The 20049-nt window shown below is 34.7% G+C and overlaps 1 protein-coding gene across 1 annotated transcript; it reads left to right on the top strand.

The window, feature by feature from the left end:
* The first annotated feature begins 2941 nt into the window (after positions 1 to 2941).
* On the top strand, positions 2942 to 8811 carry TLP8 (tubby like protein 8). Its single transcript, XM_011625607.3, has 9 exons — positions 2942 to 3862; positions 4176 to 4287; positions 5375 to 5551; positions 5734 to 5789; positions 5872 to 5968; positions 6072 to 6161; positions 6843 to 6935; positions 7005 to 7072; positions 8581 to 8811. Exons 1-9 carry the CDS (start codon positions 3414 to 3416, stop codon positions 8654 to 8656), a joined length of 1218 nt encoding a protein of 405 aa, XP_011623909.1. The 5' UTR covers positions 2942 to 3413; the 3' UTR covers positions 8657 to 8811.
* The last annotated feature ends 11238 nt before the right edge of the window (positions 8812 to 20049 follow it).

Raw genomic sequence — 20049 nt, 5'->3', positions numbered from 1 at the left:
GATTTCAAAAAATTTCCCATCAAGTCAAATACCTAAACATGCAAATTGGCAGTAAATAACAAGATTGTCCATTATCAGGTGGGACTCACCACGATAAACTTGACCTTCCTGGTCTTAAAAGGAGTTGTCTACTACCTAGCCAAAAAAAACAAGGACAAAAAAAACAAGGAAAAAGAGGGGAACTGGGGTTCTGAAAATCCTCTTTAGGCCTAATTGTGCCACGCCTATGTCCTAGCCCTTCCCCGATCTCCTGTGAACGATAATTGGTGGAACTAGAAAATGTCGGTCATGGTCATCAGCCATTTGTTGGGGGGTGGAATGAATATATATGGATGAAAGGGAAAATTACAAAAAAAACCCCCTTAAGTACATTATCTATATAATTTATCTCCCATCTAATTTTTTCTTTCATTTTTTTTCCCACAACTATCTTTCTTCGCAAAACTCCCAATCCAAAAGGAAAAGAAAAAAGACTAAACTATCCTCCTTTCTCTCCTCATTGCTTTTACCCACGACTCTCTTCCCCTGCACTCCGACAGTCCATTTAAATGCTCCGGCAATACAAGGACTCGCTCCGATAATACACCTTCTTGAGCTATAATGCTCCGGCGGTTGAATAAGTCGCTCCGGCAACGAGGACACATACTCCGGCAGTACACCTTCTGGTGCCACAGCGCTCTGGCAATAAAGACAAGTGCTCCGACAGTACAAATATGTACTCCGACAGTACACCTTCTAGAGCCACATCTCTCCGGCGGTTGAATGGGTCGCTCCGGCAATACACTACTTGGGACCGTCAATTGACTTTTTTTTTTTTTTGTAAGGAAGGGCATTTCTATCAAAAAAAATAACAACTTTTTACCTTGAGGGGTTTTTACGAGGAAGGTGATTATGGGAAAAAAAGTGAGTGGAAAGGTTAGCTGGGGGTAAGTTGCATAGATAATATCCTTTGGGGGGTTTTTGTAATTTTTTCTAGATGAAACATCCAAACATAATAAAAAAAATGGATCGATCATTGATAATGTCCAATTGGGCCCCTTTAGGGTGGGCAATGGGCCTATTGGCCCAACCCGGCCTAAAAACCTAGGGCTTGGGCCACAAAATATGACCTGAGAACTGGGCAAGGGCCGACCGTGACACCTTGGCCCGAGAGCCGGTCCGAGTTAGGGCTAAGACAAGGCCAGCCCGATTAATCTTTCTTGTTTTATTTTTTTTAATTTTATTTAGCCCGACCCAGTCAACCCTCAAGGAGCTAGGGCCAAGGTTGCAGTTTTGTTTAGGGTTTTAGAATTAGGTGATCCAATGACGAATTTCGTTGGTGGGCGATCCTGGTCTCCCCCCTCCTTTTTGAATAAGATGGTTTTGTTTCTATTAAACTTATTAATCAATTTTCCACTGGTTCAGTTGATCCGGATCTGAACATGGATTTATGATCCAAAACTTAATTGATCATCTTAACCTCGAGGTGCGGATATGAAAAATAATGATTCTAAGTATTGAAAATAATGCATCTTCAAATGCAATATCTAGACCATCTATTTTTTATGTTTTTAATCATATATAAATATACTTGATTTGCACTATCTTAGGAGCTTTAAATTTTACAATCAAGAGCTTTTTAGGCCATCATAGGTTTTTTCCGCACAAAAAATACATATTTCTACATGATTTTGCGGTGCGCCTTACTTTGATTGTTTTCGCTTGAGACTTTATAGGAACCACACCTACAAAGTTCGAATAATTTTTAAGTCTCAACCTTAAACAATCAAAGACGCACTTCTTAATTTCCATGATTAAAAAAAGAGAGAGTAAATTTTCCTCTTTAATAGTACATGTGGACACCGTGACCCTCAGGCAATGAGGTATCGGTGTGCCTTCAAGCTGTAGATGAAGGGAGTGACTTGCAGGTGCCGTCTCCTTCCATTGCCCAATAGGGATGACAACGGGTTGGGTTCGGCGAAGCCGAACCCAGACTTGATTGGACCCAATGTAAAAACAAAAAATAAATATATTTAAATAAATGTAAGTATTATGTTAACATTATACGTGTATTATTTAATAATAAAGCTTACAATAGCTGCACTTATATAATGAATAATAATATATGTGGAATTAGAGTCGTCAGATATTCATCATATTATTCAGAATGGATATCATTTTATAAATTTTAATATTTTTTTCTAGAAATTGGATCATAATGAAATTTTAGACTTGTGTACTAAAAAAAAGGGCACATAATTAAAAAATATAAAAAAATATTTATCAAAATATAAAATGACCAAAATACTCTTGAAAAATGGTGGGGGTAATTTAATCATTTTAAATATTGAAAATAAATTTTTTATATGGTGTACAATAGTGTTAGATATATATACCAAAAATTTCATCTTAATCAGATTTATAAGAAAAAATCAAAATTCATATGGTGATATACATTTTGAATTACATGATAAAGATCTAACGATTAGGATTCTACTTATATTACTATTTATTATAGCTGCGTAACTATTGATAACTTTTTTTATTATTTAAATATTATAAATATATATTTAAATATTATTAAAATATTATATATTAAATATTATTTAAATAATAATACTATTCATATCCAAGTCAAATCCACATGAACTCAGACCTGGACCCTACCTGTCGGGTCCAATTTTTGGATCCATACGGAGTCCATTGCCATCCAACCTGGTGCTTGGATAACGAAGAACTTGGTCATTGACTGTTGGATCATATTTGTACATTCTTACACGTATTGGTGGGACTGACTTCCTCCACCACCGTCCAAATCATCAATGGAGGACAATAACCTCAGGTCATAATGGTAATCGGGACCACATGGATCATTGTAATCCGGTCCCAACAAGAATGACAATGAAAAAGATAAAATGAAAGGAAAGGTAACATTTGAATAACCTTCACCCCACCCCCCACTGTCACATTTCCCTATGCAAGCAGCATGTTTCAAATTTGAAACGGTCTCCATCTCTCTCAACTCCGAACACTACCGTTTGCATTTCAAATTCTCAGCTACTTCTCTCTCTTCCGCCAAATCCCTTCTCATCCCAAGGTACCAAAACCTCTCTCTCTCTCTCCTCTGAATTCTGAAATCTCAATCCAGAGTGTCTAAATCACTTCATCTCTCTCCTTTCTCTTTCCTCTCTAGTACCAAAGTACCCAAATCTCTCTCTCTCTCTCTCACTCACTCACATACTGCAGAGCACCTGAATCACTTGCATTTCTCTCTCTGTGATTCCCAACCTCTAGAAATCGAACATGGTTGTTTTCCCACCTTCTTACAAATCCCTCTACACAAGCCCCAGTTACCACCTGTCTCTCCTCTCTGTAAAACAAACCCATTAAAACCAAGTGCTTAACATCTCTCCTTTCTCTCTCTACTATCTCCAATGGCTGATTCCAAGAAACCCAACATGGGTTCTCACCAACCATCCTACAAAACTCTGTACACAAACCCCCTTAATGAACTGAAGCATGAAAACTCCATTAATGGCCGAAACCTTGGCCTTCACCTTTGCCGAAATTCTGTAATTTCAGGCAAAGAAAACGCAGTTCCATCCGTTAATAGAAGCCTTCCAAAGAAGAAGATTCCGACTGAGAGGTCAAAAAGTTGCCCTAGAAATGGTTGCAAGCAAAATGAGTTGGGCATTTGGGAAGCAAGGGTTTTGAAACCCTCTTCTCTTCAAGTTTGTATGAAATTGAATGAGCGTGAATCGAGAGTTGGCCAATTTGGGGAGCGGTTGATCAATTCTTTGACACCTGAAACTTCAATATATGATTGGGAGTATTCCGATACAGAGGCTGCTCCTGCTTCTTCATGGTCCACTCTGCCTAATAGGTATGTACAATGTGGAGAATGGGGGAAATCGAATGTTCTTTCTCTGGGTGCGGAGCTTTTCATGCCATGTTCTACTGTCTGTGTAAGAGAGAGAGAGAGAGAGAGAGAGAGAGAGAGAGAGAGAGAGAGAGTTTATAGAACTCTGTTATTTGATTTTACTGTCTTAGCTCTTTATGTTATGCCCCGTTCTAACTTCTGCTTCTCTAGTAGTCCATAGAAGTTAGGTGCTTTACAAGTTCTTTACTTCTTTTTTTCTGGTTTTCTTTGAGCCTTTTGTGGATTCTAGATTGTGTTTTGCAATGTGGGTTTCCAGGTCATTGCTATGTCGGCCTCTTCCAATAGACATCGGGCGCTGCACTTGCTTTATAGAGAGGGAACGATTGCAAGAATTGAATGGGGTTTATGTTTACTCTCTCTACACAAATGTAAGGACTTAAAATTCCATGAAATTGAATGAGAATGCACTCTTTTGTTATCTACTCTCATGAATTTCCAGTGTTAAAAAAATCGACTACTCTCATGAATTTCCAGTGTTAAAAAAATCGACTGGGCAAAAGTATTCAGGTCCTGGCCAAGCCGATTTATTCAGGCGAGTCCGAATAACTCACCGAATGACTCATCCGAGTCCAGCACATTTTTTCTTAAAAGAAACAATCAAATTTGAGTTTTCCTCAAAAAGTTCACAAGAAGAGGTTGTTTTGATGCTCAAATATTTTGAAATTGATCATCTCGACATCAAGATGCATGGAAATGAGAAAAAATTGATTTTCAAGTTTTGGAAATAGTGTATTTTGTAATGCATTTTTAGACCGTCAATTTTTAAGATTTTCAAGTTTTCATAGATCTATCGATCTATACTGTTTTTGAACATTTGAACTTTATAAAAAAAATAGGAAAATATATTTTAAAGCTATCACAAATATTCTCAGTAGTAAAACCACATTTCTCGATACTATTTGAAGGTAGGCTCTAATTTGATTGTTTAGAGCCGAGGCTCTATACAAACCGCACCCATATATATATAATCTCTTTGGTTAATACAGTTGAATGTGATAACTTTTATGACAGCGCTATTTTATTTTAAAGAACTATTAATCATATGTAAACTATTGTTTAAATTGATGAACGTGTCACTTTTGTGGTAGCACTATATTGTGCTACAAAAGTAATTCGCATAAAATTTATATTTTATAAATGATACGAATATGAAATTTATTTAAATTAGATGTATTGTTTCATCATAAAAGGGCTTTTGTGATTAGATTACCTAGAAGTTAAAAATATTAAAATTCTTTATGGTGATTTTGCCGGACCCGAGTGACGGCCCATTAAACATAAATCTCTCTCTCTCTAGCGAGCCTTTGAAGTCAGAAGGCTCTATATATTCTCTCTCTTGCATTTGAAGTCAGAAGGCTCGAGTTTTAGAACTCTGTGAATCCCTGTTAGAGAGATATATAGAGAGAGATGGGTTGGCTACACTAATTTTGCTTTGGTTTCTTTTGTTCGGAGCAGGAGGGGCATGGCCGACAAGATCGCAAGCTGGCCATTGCTCTGCATAGAAGGAGAAGTGGTCGGTCTGAGTTTATCGTAGCTCAAAACTTTGCAGGAATTCTCTCTTCTACTGATGACGGTTTTCTAGGAACAGTAACAGCTAATCTCATGGGATCAAGATACCACATATGGGGCCAGGTCAGATTAAAAATATCTTCTTCTTTTTTCCAAAATTGCAAAATTGAAGTTTGTTTGGATGAACAAATTAAAATGTTGGGCACCTAATTAGTTGAATGTAGCTTGAACCTTGAATTTCTGGATTAATGATTGTTCTTGGCTGAGTAAAGAGGCTTGACTGGTGAAATCTCATGATTGTTTAGGGGAAACGTCTCGATTTGCAGAGGAAACAATTAAAACAGCTTCTGGCCGTCATTGGGTATGCCGACTTATCTTTTCTTGTCTGTGAAAATAATGTTCTATGTGAATTCTCACTAGAATTTTCCTGCTCTATTTATCAGATTCATCCCAACTGTGACAACCTGGATGGGAAGATTTAGAAGCATGCGTGCATGGATCCCAAAACATCAATCAATGCAATTGAAGAGCACAACTCAGGTGGATTTCTTTTCTCTCCCTTTTTATTTTGAATCGATGCGATTCACTGAATGACTCTTCAATTAGAATTCTTTCAAACTCATTCTTCTTTTGGGTCATTCAGATTCAGCATATTAATGGACTTCCCAAGAACTGGGAGGAAAAAAGTAGTCGAGCTCATCAGTTGGTTTCGAAAGTCCCACGCTACAACAAGGTAAGCCTAGCATGTCTATCTCTCTCTCTCTCTCTCTCTCTCTCTCATTGTGCTACTGTAATTGTTAGGTATGGTAGTGCACTTTATTGAGCATCTTAAATTCCTAGGGCAACTTGGGTTTTCTCGACGTGGTACCAAATTAAGAGACCCGGAGTCTTAGCTCGTTTAGGTGTATCTTTTTTCCATGCATGTAACTATGTATATCAGTGTTCAAAATCAAGGCTCTGATTTGGGACTTGGCAGGGTCCCAAGTCCGAGTCATTTGTACAATTTATAATACTATATTGCAGGAACCAGTCAAGTTTGGCTGGTTCCTACTCGGATTCAGCACATTGCGGAGTCCAAATAACTCGTCTGAGAGCGACTAGACACGCATGAGTTTTAGAACACATGTATTTTCGCATTTGACAATCATTGTGGATCAACTCCTATCTGAATTCTTATATGCATGCTTGTATAAGAATAGAATAAGCATTGAGGTGCTTGGATGGATGACCTCCTAAGCTCTCCGTACCATATGTGATCCACTCTTGCAAGTCAAAATATATGTAATGGAGAAAGAAAAGATGGGTTTTTTTCTGGGTTCTGTCGTTTTTATGTGGGACTATTTTCCTTCAGTGGTGTTCATTTCAATGGATCTCAGTCTCTCTCTCTCACACACATGTTTTGATGGTTTCCTAGAACTCCAAGCGATACGAGCTAGACTTCCGTGAGAGGGGAAGAGCAGGGCTTAAAATTCAACCCTCCGTGAAGAATTTCCAACTTACAATGGAGGTAAGAATGCACCTCAAGTTCTTTAAAGATAATGTAAAACCAGGTCTGACAACCTATTCATATGTGCAGGAGAATGGAAGGCAGTCCATCGTGCTCCTTGGAAAAATAGGGAAATCAAAATATGTGATGGATTATAGGTAAAGAGTTTCTTTCCTTGCATCCAGCTATCTCGTTTTATCTCTAACTGCAACCCCATCTATGACACGCATCGGAATTTCTTAATTGTAAAAGAAACAGAACATTCTGAAACCTTCACTAGAGGGGCTTTTTTTAGGTAGGAATCGAATTTGGGATTTAGCATTGCAATCATCAACCACTAACCAATCAAGCCAAAGGACGATTCCTTTCACCGGAGGGGTTTGTTAACGTAATTACACCCACAATCACAATTGAATTTCCAAATTGTAATTAAACCTTCGAAAACCTTCAATGGAAAGGGCTTGTTAACATTCTTATGTATGTGTATCTTATTTGTTGTATTAATGCTTGTACATCCATCACATAGTTGTTGGGATCGGGAGCGGAAATGGTACTAGGATTGGGTTCGGGAGTGAGGGATCATGAAATGCTAGAAGATCCTTATGATTAGGATTCTTATCTTTGGGGTACGAGATCCCAGAATTTAAAATTCGAGATATTTTAGATATCCGTTCTGGGAGCGACATGATCGAAATTCTAGAAGGGATCGCCTACCAAAGTAGGAGATCCCGATAACTATGATCCATTGTACCCTAATATAACTATAATAACCACCATAACAATCCACTTTGCTCTGATTTTTATTTGTGAAATCAATAATGAATGTTATGAGATATGAAAGTGTGACAACTGTATCTTGGAAAATGTCTATATGAGGCAATAGCATTTAGAAATAACGCTATTGTAATGGGAAAGGTTTCTATACTTTCTTTAGAAGAACTATGCTTCCCTTACCATCCAGCCATCCAATTTTGATCATGAGAGCCGCTCACCATTTGATCTTAGATCCGACGTCTCAAAGTATTTTATTTTTAGTTTTTTTTATACAAATTGTATGAATATGAAATTTGGTACGTGCTATCTTCTCATTAGGGCGCACCTATAAAAAATATTAAAAATAACTTTTCGATAAAATATTATAACCAAAATACCCCTTGAATCTTTCAGGGGTATTTTGATCATTTTATTTTATTGAAAATATTTTTTTTTATATTTTTCACTAGCACGAGTTTAATAGAGGATTGAACGTACAAAATTTGGTGTCAAAATAGTTTATAGAAAAAAATTAAAAATAAAATAGTGTAGAAACGTGACATTGTGATTGGGGCAATCTTGGCCGTCCATTCAGAATGAACGGTTGGATAAGGGGAAGTATATAAATTTTATACCGTAGGGGAAGCATAGAAAGCTTGCCCTATTGTAATCTTACACCGTTCATTTACTTGAACAATGTGAATTTGGCACTATTTTGGAGGTGTCAAATTTCTGCATGTGATGTCTTAAAAGAGATGCCAAATATACTACTAAGCTAAAATAAATGGTGTAAAACAGCCGAACTTCTACAGATAAGACTGCTGCCTTATATAAACCACACCTTTGTATTATTGGCTTCCCATATTTAGTAATTATATACTATCATAAATTGGTTATTTGTGATGCTTTGCAGGTTCCCCTTAACAGGTTATCAGGCATTCTGCATTTGTTTGACCTCAATAGATTCCAAACTCTGTTGCTTCATTTGATACTCCATTTCGAATTCAACTTGAAACCTCTCCATACTTTCCCATCCTTGTGATGTTAAAAACATCTAGTTTTTTATTTCATGGAAGGATGCTTTTGTTAAGATGTTTTCTGTATCGAATTCTTCTTCAAGTGAAAGAAAATTTTGGCAAAGAAATCGTAAATTCATGTTTGTATGGAGGAGATTTGTTTAAGTCATCCTCCTTGTATTGCAGAAGCAAAGGCACACCTCTAAATTTTTCATGTAGATGCAGTTTTAGTGTTGAAAACCATTTAAAGGCTTGAAAACCTATTTTATTCCCTAGTTACGGAATTCAAAAATTCAAAAATAGTACAGATCCAATATATCTATAAAAGTAGAAAATCGTGAAAATAGGCAGTCTATATAACTCGTTGCAAGATGTACTATTTTTAAAACTTGAAATTCTTTTTTTTTTCTTCATATTCATATATCTCGACCTCGAGATGATTGGTTGGAGGGTTTTTGATACAAGCAAGAGGGGGAATAATATAAATAAATTACAAAAATAAAAGAAAATAACAAAGTGTTGAGAGATTATACCATCTCCTAAGGTTTGTTAGGAGTCTACTTCCAATAAGGTCTTTTCACAAAATCCAAAATGAATTTTTTTTTTCTTCATTTTTGTTCAGTAATTATATATTTTATAGAAGAAAGCGATCCTTAAACCTAAAGAAATCTTAATCAATATTATATTTTTTAAGTTTGTCCCTCAAATCTTTACAACTAAAAGAGCATAAATATTCCTTAAAAAACGAGAAATCCGAAATAACTTCAAATCTCAAATCTAGAAAATAGTAAAATAAAAAACCCACTGTAATATTTTTTTGAGATTGAAAGAAGCTCGACCTCAAGCTTGTTGATTTCAATATATTATTTACAGGCTTTCACAAAAGTTAGGGATGAAATCCTATAAATCTCTTCAGTACTTCGTCTTCTATCAAAGGACCAATTAACCAGACATTTGGTGTGCAGATAGTAGTAGAACTCTTGAATACCAAATTCAATCATAATTTCTCTATTAAGCTCAAAGGATAATATTTCATATGTTGCAACAAGCGTGTTTTCTTCGTAGCAATTGATTACTAAAATTTGTAGCTTCAAGGTTTACCTTTTCATCTATATTTCATTTTTTTTTCATCTGTATTTCACAACTTGGACTCTTTAGATGAAATCCCCCCGAACCAAACATTTTATAACAACTTTTACAACTTTTCAAAAAAGTACCTAGTAAAAAAGTCGGAGTTTCTTTTTTAACACCTACAACTTAACTTTTTCCATAGCACACAAAAAGGCGGTCTGATAGTATAAACGAGTGGTTCGGCACTGCCAAACAGTGGTCCGACACTTCCAAAGAGCGGTATGGCAATAGGCCCATGCAGTTTGGCAATATGCCCATGCGATCCAGCAATAGGTGCAAAGCGCGGTCCAGCATTTTGTGGACTCGGTTTGGAATTGTGCACTCGGTTCGGCATTCTTTCTAGTTCCTGAGCATCCTATGAGAATGTGACGCCATCACGGAAAATGGTATTTTTGTCAAAAAAAAATGATGACTTTTTTACTTTGGGGAAGGGATATTTGCTAGAAAAGTTTGTTTTGGGATAAAAGTTATGATAAAAGATTGGTTGGGGGTACGTTGTCTAGAAAGTCAAAGTTGGGGGTATCAACAATTTTTTTAGGATTTTAAAACTGTTATACATATTTTTTAAAATCCGATCAAACTAATTCGACCGATAATCATACCAATTTTGACTAGACTAAACCCCTCACCAGTTTAGCTATCGGTCTAATCCTGATAACATTTGAGTAAGAACTATGCGAGTCACCAATTGAAATTTTACGATGGCACCCACTCCGTCGAACTCCATCCATGCCACTGATGGATGGTGATAACCTCTGAGCTATGAAGTTTTCATGTCATATGGATCGTATTGCATGGACCTTTTAAGTTAGGGATTGTTTACAAATAAATCACTTATCTTTTATATAAAGATGTCAAAATCATTCTTATCTCTTAGATTTCAAAATGGTGGTTATAAGAGTGTTATTGATTACAGAAAATCTCAAATTACGTAACTCATCTCGAGTCATCTAATTTTAGATCTAATAAGTAGAAATGGTTATGACCTCTTTATACAAAAGATAAATGGCTTCCTATTGAACAATCCCAGCTAGTTAACCTCATAGAGCAGCCATCGAAGATCTAAGATGACCATATGAAGATGCAGAAATTGGGGATTTCTATGGGCAACCCCTAATGTTTCTTATCGCATCGCCGACGTCACCGTCCTGATCTCCTTTTTGACAATGACTTGGAGCATTCAGTCATTAATTTTGGCATTTGGAGTGTTGTCTTCTTTACTCATATATAACTCTTTTTAATTAAAATATTGATTTTCTTTTTTTTGCACGGTTATTTGTTAAAATGAAATTTTGTTTCCATTTCCATTATTTGAATAGTAAAAGAAAGAGAATTTTATCAATATTAATCAAATTCTAAAGTTTTTAGTCAAATAGAATATTATATGCAGGCCTTTTAATGGGAAAAACGAGTGTTCATCTTTTTATTTTTTTTAAAGTCTTCAATATAATTATAAATAATTATCTTTCTTTTTTAATATTTCGAGATTGTTTCTTCTACCTTTTTTTTTTTTGTTTTTCTTTGTTTTGAGATAATTTATTAATTTGGAAAAAGAGTTATTGTTGGTTTTCATTGTTTGATGATATAAAAATTTGTGATTGTATACTAGGAGACCATTTATTTTTAGTATCAGAATGTTACAATCACTGTTAACTATTGGATGTGAAATCTAATAAATAAATATTACAACATTCAGAAACTTTTTATTTGAACTGTGTCCGGACACATTCTCAACTACCTGATTTTAAATCAATGATCAATAATGAATGTGACCTCCTTGTATCAAAGATACAAAATCTCATTACATACATTTCCTTGAACATATTTGTTTCCAAATCAATGATGAAATAGCCATGTCCTCAAACACTTCCATGGGGGCGTGGTATAAATAGGCGGTCCAAGTTTACCTCAATCCGAACCCAACCCCGATTGCGTTCTGGTTGGACACGGGTGACTTGGTTTGGTGCGTCGAGAAAAATTGGGGTTTGAACATAGAAATCTTCTAAAAAAATTTCATTTGAAACTCATGGCCTATACTTTTTCATGTTCTGTGTATATGTGTACGTGAGGTAAATGGTTGAGCTCTTGGAAAATTATAAGGACCCGGTTTCTATGTGGCCAAGCCCTCATATGTAGAAATGTGGAGCTCTTAATAAATCTATTTTTGAGATGGATTTTAAGACTTAATTTTTAAGGACATGTAATCTCTAATATGGAGATCATCAATATGAAAAAATTAAATAAAATTTTAAAACTAAAAATAATAATTTTAGTAAAAAAACATTAGGACCATTAGTTTCCATTGTTTTTAGAGGGAACACCTACTTGCATCCATCTTTAAGATGGATGCTTTACACTTTCTGGACCACCTATGTAGAAATGAGGTCAGGCCCGCATGAAACAATTTTCCAAATTCTAGATATCCCAATTTGTACTTTTTAGGCATATGCCCATGCCCCTTCCCTAACCAAAAAAAAGAAGAAAATAATGTTTGATACAATACTATTAACCCAAATACTGGTTATTTTGGCATCCACCCTCAGCAAAAATGTTGTCTTTTTTACAAAATACCCTCATTTTAATCCATGTTTCTAAAATATGACACACAATATGTGTTGGCTTAGTAGAAAATGTGTCGGAACTTCAATATTCAAATTCTCTTGGTCTAACACAAAATGCATCGGACCAGCTTATATTGAAATTGTATCGGCTTGTCACATTTTATGCCCGATCAGCTTCTATATTCAAGTTGTGTGGGTCCAATACATTTTATGTCAGCGCAGCTAGGAGAGAGAAAATAGGAAATACGGGTTAAAATGAGGGTCTTTTGCTCCAAAAAAAGTGATCATTTTCGCTTGAGGGAGGGAGATGCAAACACAAACGGTGTTGAGGTTAATAATGTGATATCAAAAATAAGTGAAGCATACCTAAAAAATTCGAATTTAGGGGCATCCAAAATTTTCCCTACATTCATTGAACGTTTTACTTGGTATTGGCCGGCTTAATTTGAGTTAGTATGCATTCACTTGGTGAGATATACTTAGCACGTGGTTGAGGTGGTACGGACATGATTACAACGGCTATTAATAATATTGGTTTGGTTTGGTAGGGCCAATGCTTTACATATATTTGGCAAAGTCATGCCTAGAAACTTGGCTAGAAAATACAGACTTGGTGTTGAAAATGTTTGTCATAGTCACAAAATCAGTGGCTTTTGTACTCTTTTTGTTTGATGTGATGGTTTTAGTTTCATAATATTTCTCAACAAATGGATAGCCCGAAAATCTATTTACCCCTTTTGTTAGGAAATTTGAAATTGGATAGGAAAGAGGAGGATATTGAGATGGATGAGTTTCAAAACAAGAAGAGATAAAATTCAAAATAAATTTATTCAGAAGAATTTAGATGTGGAACCAATAAACGATAAGATGAGAAATAATAAACTTAGGTAGGTTGGCCGTATGTGGCTCCCTCCCAATTAAGTATAGCACCCATTAGGAGGTACAAGCTAGTTCAAGTAGAAGGGCTTAAAAGGACAAGACGTGGGCCCAAAAGAACGGTTGGAAGTAGTTTAGAAAAATATAAAGATTTATGGTCACACTGAAGATATGACATTTAATAGAGCAAAATATCGTATCAAGATTTGTGTAGCCGACTCCAATTAATTAGAAAAAAGATATGGTGATGATGATTAGGAAATTTGAAATTCCTACAGATGATGATCATTGGACTATGACCCAACCCAAAAATTAAAAAAATATATATGTATTGGGACTCGGTAAATATTATTGGACCTGAACCCAAACCCAAATAATGTTTAGGTCCAAGATTTGGACCGGTACCTAACCCGCCGGGTTCGATTATTTTTTACCCATACCTAGACCCGGATTGGGTATGCCCCTCAAGTATGAGTCCATCGCCACCCCTACCCCAGATTTAGTGGATTTGTAAACACCTAAAATAGAAAACTTGTTACTTTGTAGACCATTTCTAGGGCTTAAAATCTCTTCTTTTTTTTTTCAAATTCATTTTTCTCTTTTCTTTTTTTCTTCAAATCCATAATTGTCGAAGTTGAGACCGATTTGTTGGTTTTCAACAGCATTATAGACAAGCTTTGAAGCGTGACTTTATAGAGTCGCGGCCCTACAAAAACAATTTTAATACATATTTGGTTGTTTTTTCTTGCGGGAAAAAGTTTATATGGAGCCTAGGCCCTAAACAATCAAATTAGAGCCTACCTCAAAAATTTCACTAGAAGGGTTTGTTTCGATGCTCAAATATCCTCAAATTGATCATCTCGACATCAAGAGGCAAGGATTTGAGAAAAAAATAGATTTCAAGTTTTGGAAATAGTGCATCTTTTAATACATTTTGGACCGTCAATTTTTAAGTTATTCAAGTTTTCATAGATCTGCTTGATCTACACTATTTTTGAAGCTTTGAAGTTTACAATTGAAGTAAAAAATATATTTTAAGGCTAATCAAAGATTTCCAATATTGAAACCACATTTGTCGATACTATTTAAAGGTGGGCTCTAATTTGATTGTTTAGAGCCTCGGCTCTATACTATCCGCACTCCTTTCTTATTGTGAAGTACACATTTGGTTGCTTGATCCCCACAACTATTAATTGGTTTTATGGTTAACAACTTATGCTGTTTTTAATGTGCCTCATGTGTTAGAGGAAGTTGTTGTATCCATATTTAGAGTCAAACCTTATACACATGCTAAAAGAAATCTCTATCCAAGGTGATTGATACCCATATCCATGGTCCCTTCACAAAAAAGTTAACACCCACAATTTTTATTGGGCACTCTAGACCAAAGAAAAATGTTCCACAGGGCCCCATTATTAAGATATTTTTTTTCCAAAAAACAGGTGTTAAATCAATCGCAGTTCTTCGCATTATTGCGAGCTTACTTTCTAGAAGGCTTTCCACATTAAAGGGAACACATTTTTCCAAAGAGCTATTATCTTACTAGGTGTGGTTTGTATACGGCCGTGGCCCTAAACAATCAAAATAAGGCAAACTTTTAAATAGTATCGAAATATGTTTTTTAAATACTGGAAATCTTTGTGATGGCCTGAGAATTCATTTTCATCTCTAATTATAAAGTTTAAAGCTTCAAAATAGTGTAGATCGAGCAGATCTATGAACAATTGAAAATCTTGAAAATTGACGGTTTGAAAATGCATTACAATATGCGCTATTTTCAAGACTGGAAATTTATTTTTTCTCATGTCCATACATCTTGAGGTCGGGATGATCAATTTAAGGATTTTTGGATATCGAAACGATATCTTCTAATGGATTTTTGAGGTGCGGCTTAATTTGATTGTTTAGGGTCTCGCCCTTACATAAACCTTTTCCTATCTTAAATATGTTCTGGGCCTGTGTATTATAATTCACATCACCATTGAACTATTTGATTTGAAAGTGATCATTTATGATGGTAGTTTTTGTATACTATGAGACTATTATTTATTATTACAAGGAGGTCACAATCACTCTATAGCCATTAGATGTCAAATTGGATGACTTGAGGCAGCTCACAAAATTCAAAAAATCTTTTTTTATATTTTGAGCCCAGTTAATGATAAACTTACAACCACTCGATTTAAAATCTAATGAACAAGAGTAATTGTAACGTCTTTGTACTAAGTCCTCTATTACTGCATTTTCCTCTCTATAAATATCAATAAAAGAGATTATCGAGACTATGCAAATGTCTCTAATTTCATCAATAATGGTTAAAAGATTGAATGGTCTTGCTTGGTCCTCTCCGATCCGCCGGGTGATAACATATGAATCTCCTTCAACCACCACCACCTTTATCGGTCTATTAGCCGATGTAATCCTTAAATGGCTCTAGCTTCAGCTTCATTCACAGAACAGTGTAATTTTTTATTATCAAAATTTGGACAAATTTTCTATAGTGACAGTCTACACTCCAATTTTCTATGTGAAAATTTAATCCAATTTTCTATTTTGAAAATTTACCACCATGGTGGTGGGAGGACGAACTAATTTTCTATCTAGGGAGTGCAAGTATACAACCAAGACAATGTAAAAGGTGTCTCATATATACCTTCTTTTATATATATAGTGCATATGGGTGTTGTAGTAATTTAATGCACAAATGTTCTGGGCAATAAAAAGTTTGAAAAAAAAAAGACACAAGAATATACTGCCATGTTTTGTACAGGAGGAGATATTTTAAAGGAGTAATTTTTGCCATCTTATTGTTATGTAGTGCATAAGGCTATATATTGCCATGTTATTTTAATGGGTGGATGCCCACTTTTGAAACAACGTAGAAATATAAAATTACCCTCTGTGGAATTCAGCCTTTTGGGTCTAGTGCTTCAGTGCAAGGATCACTACACAATGGCCTTGGCCTGTTGGAATATGGTGTTTTGATAAATTAGTGGAAAATTGTTTCATGTGGGCTGGACCGCGACCGCATGACTACATATGGGTCCAAAAAGTATAAAGCATCAATCTTAAAGATAGATACAAGTAGGTATTCCATCTAAAAACAATAGAAATTAATGGTCCAAATGTTTTCTTACCATAATTATTATTTCTAATTTTTAAAATTTATTTATTTATTCATATTCATGATCTCCATGTTAGAGATTATATGTCCTTAAAAATTAAGCTAAAAAATCCATCTCAAAAATAGATTTATTAAGAGGCTCGCATTTCTACATATTTGGGTTTGGCTGCATAGAAACCAGGTCCTAAATTAGTGTTAAAATTGCTAAAGTGTATTTTCTAGAAAATATGTTAGTTTTTATGTTAGTTTATCATGAGTAATATAGTAAGGTTGCACTTGTAACTTTGTGTAGTAGGAAGTTGTAAAACTATTTGGTGGTTAGTAGTTATTGTTACAAGTGGGTAGTTATTGTGGAAAATATGGTTATAAAAACCTTTATTTAAAGAGAGGTATGTAGTGAGAAAATTGGGACACATGTTAAAAGTTAATCTTGGGTGTCAAGATTGTAATGCTTTTCGGGTACTTCGAGGTCACACGTGTTAAGGTTAATCTTGTGTATTGAGATTGTAATACTTTTGTGTACTCATGTTTTTCTTTAATGAAGTTTTTCTTCCACTTCATCTTGGTTCTTCTTTCTATTTGTTTGTGAGTCTTGTATTGATGATCAATGTTTTGCATTATGATGAAATAGATCTGTCAAGGTATAGTCAATTTGTACTATTAATCTGTGATTCAATATATATCTGTATTTGGGGTATTTCGATAATTTATATCATCTATATGAGACTCATTATATATCTTGTTGCGACTCGATATACATTGTTACAATTCAATATATATTGTTGCGATGGGGAGTTCATTTAGGGTTAAGAGAAAAACATAGATTTCTTTGTAATCAGATAGAACATAGAGACGTGAGAAAGAGAGCTAATATAACCCTATTCTCCGTGGCCAGTAAAGAAGCTCTCATCTCCTGTGGACTTAGGCATGTTGTCGAATCACGTATATCTTTGCATTGTGGTTGGTTGTCTTTTTCTATTGTATTTGTTCATTCTTTCTTGTTTTCGTGGATTGTTTTTCTTTTATACATCTTAGGCTAGTGTGGCATTGTCACACTAATTGAAAAAATGATAGTTCCAGGATTGTGGCTTCCGTCTTTCTCTACAATTAATAGCTCATTATGATAAAAAGTTTAAATTGTAGTCATATTCAAATACGGCCCTTTCTAAAGCCCATTTCAAATGAGATTTTTTATCTAAAATTTCACGAGTAGGTAATATCATATCACAAATCTGAATAGATAGCGAAACCTTAAAAATAAATGTATTTGAAAGACTTAATGAACGGTTCAGCTATTATAGATAAATAAATGTATTTGAAAGATAAATAAATGTATTTGAAAGATAGATTGAAAACCCATCTCTAAGTTGGATTTTTCAAGGAGAACCACATGAATAAGCGCATCAGCTCCAAAATATTTCTGCCATTCTTGTATTCAAAAGGTTTTCATTTTGTAAAAAGGTGTGGTTTGTATAAGGCTGAGGCCCTAAACAATCAAAGCAAGGAGCATCTTCAAATAGTATCAAAAGATGTTCATTTATACTAAAAATATTTGTGATGCATTGAAAATTATAAAATTTAAAGCTTTAAAAGCAGTGTAGATCGAGCAGATCTATGAATAGTTGAAAATCTTAAAAATTGATGGTCCAAAAAATGCATTATATAACGCATTATTTTCAAGACTTGAAATCCAATTTTCTCATATATATATATACATGTTGATGTCAAATGATCGATTTGAGAATTTTTGAACATGCAAGGAACCTTTTCTAATAAATTTTTGAGGTGCATCTTAATTTGATTGTATCGGGCCTCACCCTTACGCAAACTATTTCCTTTGCAAGGGTTATTAAATTTCAGTCTACTTTGGAGGTTGCACCAACCATTTCCAAGAAGTACCTTTCCAATTATATACAGCCAAACATATAGCTAAAAGTAAAAATTGCAACACCTTCAAAGTACTCCAATTGTCAATTATCTTAGTGGGCTCAAAATATTTCGCAAAATGCTCTCGGATCTTCCAACAATTATTATTGTTTTTCATGGGCTAGGGCAAAAATGTTGCAACCAGTAGAGGCTAACATTTTTGTCCTTGAACTACTTAAATGCTAAAACCACATAGTGAACTATTTAAATGATAAAACCACATACATCCAACTTCCTATTAGACTTTCGATATTCACCGGGTATAGGGAAATTATATGTGCAACCCCTCTTTCAGCCGTCCGATCTAAGTAGACAGTTGAGATGACCTCAATTACAATGTTATACATTTATGCCTAAATATTATTTTATTATTTAATTTTCCTTTTTACAAATCACTTTGATTATGAATTTGGGGCATCACATCCTCTTATTCGGCACACTTAAAAACAAAATCAAAAGATATTCCTCATAAAATAAATTAACCAGACTAACAATGGAGCTTATGGGGAATTTGGTCAGTTTCTTTTCTTAGGATTTTATATATATATATATATATATATATATATTAGGATCTAAGTCCAAACGGTACGCCTAAGGGGGACATTATTTCAAGGGTATTTTGATCATATTTAAGGGGTATTTTGGTCATTATTTTTTATCGAAAATTATTATTAGGGGAACATAGAAAGCTTTCTATGTCCCCTACAATATAGTAATTCCATTCATATTTAAGGGATATTTTGGTCATTATTTTTTATCGAAAAATTATTGTTAATATTTTTTATAGGTGCTTCCAATGAGAGATGACACGTATCAAATTTCATATTAAAAAAAATTGTATTAAAAAAACTAAAATAAAATACTTTGAGACGTTGGATCTAAGATCAAACGTTGAGTGGCTCTCTTGATAAAAAATGGACGGCTGGATGATATGGGGAGATAGATCTTCTATGTTGTAGGGAGAACATAGAAAGTTTTACCTATTTTACGATCCAAAATTTGAAAGATGTATTATGGTGAAAGATCATACACATTTCAATATGTGTAATCAGTGATTTAAAAAATAGATAAGTAACTAGGATTGGGCATCATAAAAACTAGTCTGGATTGGTGAGTCTGCGGTCCGGATCGTGATTTTATTATATCGTAAAAATCGGTCTGGATCGGAGAGTCGGCAGTCCGGATCGTCGTTTTATTGCACAGAAAAAATAGTGAACCGGATAAAAAATACGCGCAAAAACATTCAACTGGTCAACAACCGGTCTGGATCGATGAATCAATATTTTTCTGTAGCAAAATGACATTTTACTCTAGAAAATCGCCAGTTTCAAGATGATTTATAAAATCAGCAAGGGTGACCGATTCCGAGTCAGACCCGGCGATTTCGTGCCAAACCTGTGTTTTCTTAAATACCATCTAACTTTTGGACAGCGTGCAAGAGTTTATAAACACAATCTATTTTACTTTTTCTGAAAAATACTTACATGGTGATTCTAAAGTGGATAAAAAAAAAAAAAAAAAATCAAAAGTAGTTTGTCTACTTGTACAATGTACTCCCATGAGTAAATGCCATAGGGGCTCAAAGATTAAATAGGCCTCTCATCCCTCAACAACATATAATAATTGGAGCCATTTTGATCTGTTGAGAAGCTCAGTCATCCCAAATCCAAATATTCCACAATTACAAACATGCAAGTATCATGGCACAGAGACATAGAAAACTATATACGATTGTACGACCAGGAAGA

This window comes from Amborella trichopoda, chromosome 12 (assembly GCF_054954075.1).
Source record: "Amborella trichopoda isolate Santa Cruz 75 chromosome 12, AtrichopodaSantaCruz75HAP2 v2.0, whole genome shotgun sequence".
NCBI lineage: Eukaryota > Viridiplantae > Streptophyta > Magnoliopsida > Amborellales > Amborellaceae > Amborella > Amborella trichopoda.
This window is presented reverse-complemented; position numbering and strand designations above follow the sequence as displayed.

Coding starts and splice junctions, on each gene's coding strand:
- TLP8 (XM_011625607.3), top strand. CDS start 3,414: ATGGCTGATTCCAAGAAACCCAACATGGGTTCTCACCAACCATCCTAC. Junction 3,863..4,175: donor TGGTCCACTCTGCCTAATAG/GTATGTACAATG, acceptor GTGGGTTTCCAG/GTCATTGCTATGTCGGCCTC. Junction 5,552..5,733: donor GATACCACATATGGGGCCAG/GTCAGATTAAAA, acceptor ATGATTGTTTAG/GGGAAACGTCTCGATTTGCA.